This window comes from Malurus melanocephalus, unplaced genomic scaffold, assembly GCF_030028575.1.
Source record: "Malurus melanocephalus ecotype Western Australia unplaced genomic scaffold, MMel_1.1 scaffold_61, whole genome shotgun sequence".
Classification (NCBI taxonomy): Eukaryota; Metazoa; Chordata; class Aves; order Passeriformes; family Maluridae; genus Malurus; species Malurus melanocephalus.
Window position 1 is genome coordinate 850,586 of NW_026623293.1, and position 3,735 is coordinate 854,320.

Here is a 3,735-nt window from a genome sequence, read left to right on the forward strand (position 1 = left end):
TGGGGAGGTCTGGCCAAAGCCAAACGGAGCGGCGGCAGCCCGGGCTGCTGCCCCCCGGCACCGGCGGCGGGGCTTGGCCGTGCAGGGGCAGCCCTTTGCCCGCTGCGGAGCCCCGCCGGCACCGGCAGCCTCAGCGGCACCGCCAGGCTCAGCAGCCGCTCCGCGCTCGGGTTCGGGCGAGAGCTCCTGTATTTAACTCTGTTTCGGTCTGGGCTGTTGTCACGTCTGTTTGTTTATTTGTTTGTTGGGACGTTGGTTTACCTTTTGGGTTTGGGTTCGGGATTTTTCTGCCACCGCCGGCTGCAACCCAAAGCCGCCAGAGCAGCCAAACCAGGTGAAGCAGAGCGGGGGCAGGTGAAGGCAGAGCCCTGAGCTGCCCTCCAATTGCGGGTGCGGGGGCAAAGCACAGACTGTTTTATGGACGGACCCTCCTCAAATTTTTTGGCTTGAGAGCAGCACATGACGAGAGAGTAATTCCCAGGGAAATCAATTCGTCTTTTCAGGGGGTCCCAGGAAGAGTTAGGAGAGAATATTATTAATAATAACAATAAAAATTAAACCCACCGCTCCACGCTGCTTTTCACGGTATAAAGGAAGAATCACACCGCCGCAGGAGACCCGGGCAAGTGGGGCTTGACACAGCTGGGCACGGGGTGCCAGCAGCCGTGCCTCCGGCTGCTACCCGGGGGCCGTGGGGCCGAGCGATCCGGGAACCGTCGGGGCAGAGCCGTCGGGGTGTGCGGGCCACCGGCCGGGGCACCCGCCCGCTGTGGCTGAGCATGAGGGGATCGTGGGGTGCCTGGGGAGAATCGGGACTGCCGGGGAAGCCCCAGGCCTCCCTCCAGATTGGTTCCCAGATTGTCTTCAGGTCTAGGGCAGAGAGGTTTGGCAAACTCAGCGTCAGTGTGGGAGACAACGGTGGGGGGAGGGAGGAGTTTGGGGGTGAAGGTGGCGAGGTATAGAGGACGACTTCGGGGCCAGTGGTGCCTGAGCCCGGGCAACCCGCGCACATGGCTGTGAGGCGGATCTTGGTTGCCCTCCCCTCTAAAATAACCCCAACCCCTGAACCCGRTGAATTACCGCTCTCCCTTAAGCGTGGCAGGGCCGTGCCGGGGTCAGGGCACGAGGGAGGCGGGTGGAGAGGGGCAGCGGGCTGGATGCGCCAAGGCCAGGGTCAAGTTCAAGGCCAGCCTGGGTAGGACAGGGAAGGGGGGGAGCTTACACACTGCCACGGCCACCGCGGTCCCATCCCTGGCTCTGCCGGAGGAGAGGCATTACTGCCCGAGGGACTGGGGCTGTCCCTGCTGCCACACGGCCTGCGCTTTGGGSAGAGGGGGGGACGTTTGTCCCGCTCAAGGATCATCCCTCTGCTACCCGAAGCCAGAAAGGTTCCGAGGGGAGGGAGAAGGGGAGCCCAGCTCGCAAGAGCGTCTCTCCGGCCGGAGCTGAGCCCACCGGGGCGGAGGACGGCGGAGTGGAGTTGGTCGGCCTTGGGCAGGGCTATTCGTGCGCCCCTGGGCCCGGGAGGGGATTTGGGCAGACGGTGGCTGGCAGGAGCCGGCTCTGAAGCGGGACCCCAGTATGGTTTTTCGGCTGCGGGGAGGCCGGCAGGACAAGGAGGGATCCTCTCAGCTGCATTTCCCAAGGATGTCTCCAAGCGGCGGGCGGCATATGCCAATGATTTTAATAAATATTTTTTTACGTAATATTATTACCGAACATAAATTAGGTTTTAATAGCCGTTTGATTACCCGGGGAGCTGCCGTGTGCTCGGGGACGGCCGCGCTGGGAGGAGCACAGCCGCTGAGGAAGCTCCGGATCCGCTCCCCATCTAAACTTCCTTGTCAGCGGTGGGACGGGGGACAGGGGGCGGGGGGGGTGTCTTTCCCTCTGTCCTCCCCTTCCCCTGGGTGTAGGTAACCCCCGCCTCACCCCAAAAGTGAGCAGGGCCCCGTGTACCCTCGTGTCCCCACCTAAATCCCTCACACCGGCTGGTATCAACTCTATTGATATTTGGACATACGGGACAAAGACCGAAAAACCCGAAGCGACGTCTGGCCCGGGGGGCGTAAGCGATGGGCTCGGCCGGGTGTGAGGAGCAGACGGCTCTCCCGGCCTGCACAAGCTGCCGCTGAAGGCAGCGCAGCCACCGCAGGGCGCTCGGAGCCCGGCTCACGGCGCTGCCTCTTCGCAGGGCGTATTTCGGTGGCTTGGCAAGGCCGAACTTTTTCTACGATTTCCCGGCCGCTGTCACACTCCTTGGCTGTCCCGGTGCGGCGGGCTGTGCCCGGAGAGTCTCTGTCTAGCGGGTCTACACGGATGAATCYGCCAGTCGGGCCCCGACGGCACACGTGGAGTCAAATACCGGGCCAATATTCCGGAAAAGTCATTGCCCAGTGGCTCATCGTCCCTCTCTGAACACATCTGACAATGCAAACCGCTCTCTGGACTAAAAAAAAACCAAAAAACAAAAACAAAAAAACCAAGGAACAAAAAGACAGAGAGAGAGAAAAAGAAAGAACGCAAAGGGGAAATATGAACTCTCAGTCATCACAACTTTCTCCTCTGTAGGGCTGGATAGAAGCTACCAACTCTTTCCCGAAAGATGGGAGGCAAGGATGATCTACGGCTCAAGGCAACCGAGCTCAGAGCATGCTCCTTGCACCTCCACTTCCGTCCCGAAATGTCCCATTTTCTCACTCTGTGGGGCAATGAGCTCCCCAGTCAGACAGGCACCGGGGAGAGAAGGGTGAACCCGAGGAAGGCAGAAGGAGGAGGAAGCTGTGCTSTCACCGTGTAAATACCTTACTAGAGGAGTTCTTGCCTTGCAAGTCATTTGGAGAATATGCATACCGTCACCCTTTTCTTTCAGCCCAGAGGCTTCCCAAAGTGTTGGGGGCTTTTGTGGCTTTTTTTTTTTTTTTAATTTTTTTTTTTCTGGAAGGGAGAGCCCAGCTGAAAGGAATCCTCCTCTTCCAGTAATAAGTGAATGTTTTAAAGGCATTTGTTTTGCAGTCGCCCGCTCAGCCCATCACATACCTTATAGCAGGTTTTAGAGAGCCTTTGGCATAAAAAGGAAACAGCTCGTGCAGTTTCAACACGTTTTATTATATTTCTGTATGCATTACTCTCAAAACATATCACAAGAAATGATGAAACCACTTAAACCTTCAAATAAAAAATCTGAAACAGTTTATGCTCACAATTGTACATATTTATAGTTAAGAAACATTCTTTATAAATACTGTTTCCTCTGTAGCAAGTTAATACCATAATTTAATTACAAATGGATAAATATGGTAACAGGTATTTACAGGAGGAAGGGCATTATTATGGAAAAGCTAACGGCACGACGTTTATTTTTTCCTCACAATCTTCCGAACAGGAACTAACAAATTGAACTTGCAAAAGCACTAAAACATCACATGTAAACCCAGCTAACAGAAAAATACATTCACAAGCGTTGTTGTTCGTGTGTGTGTGTCTGTGAGTAACAGAATGGAGACTTTGGCACGGTATTTCTTCCCCAGTCTATAGYTGAAATGCAGTTTACAATCAAGTTGCCTCTTAAAAAGGAACACAATATTCAAGATATCACAATTACAAAAGAAACCTTTTTTTCTTCCACGTTACTTTTTTTAAAGGGATGAACTAAAAAAGGAGAAGAGAAGGAAGTGGGGAGGGAGAGCAGGAGAAAAGAAAACAAGTCCATTACTTTCTCGGGGAGGGAGAAAG

At 54.8% G+C, this 3,735-nt stretch overlaps 1 protein-coding gene across 1 annotated transcript in view; it reads right to left on the reverse strand.

The window, feature by feature from the left end:
* Nucleotides 1–580: 580 nt before the first annotated feature.
* The window catches only part of ZIC2 (Zic family member 2), a 7,342-nt gene continuing 4,187 nt past the window's right edge, over nt 581–3,735 (reverse strand). The window contains exons 3-4 of the mRNA XM_057366230.1: nt 2,024–2,209; nt 581–1,153 (exon numbers count right to left, since the gene is read on the reverse strand). Of these exons, the coding sequence (XP_057222213.1) occupies nt 581–1,153; nt 2,024–2,209 (759 nt within the window). The remainder of the gene's footprint in view (nt 1,154–2,023; nt 2,210–3,735) is intronic.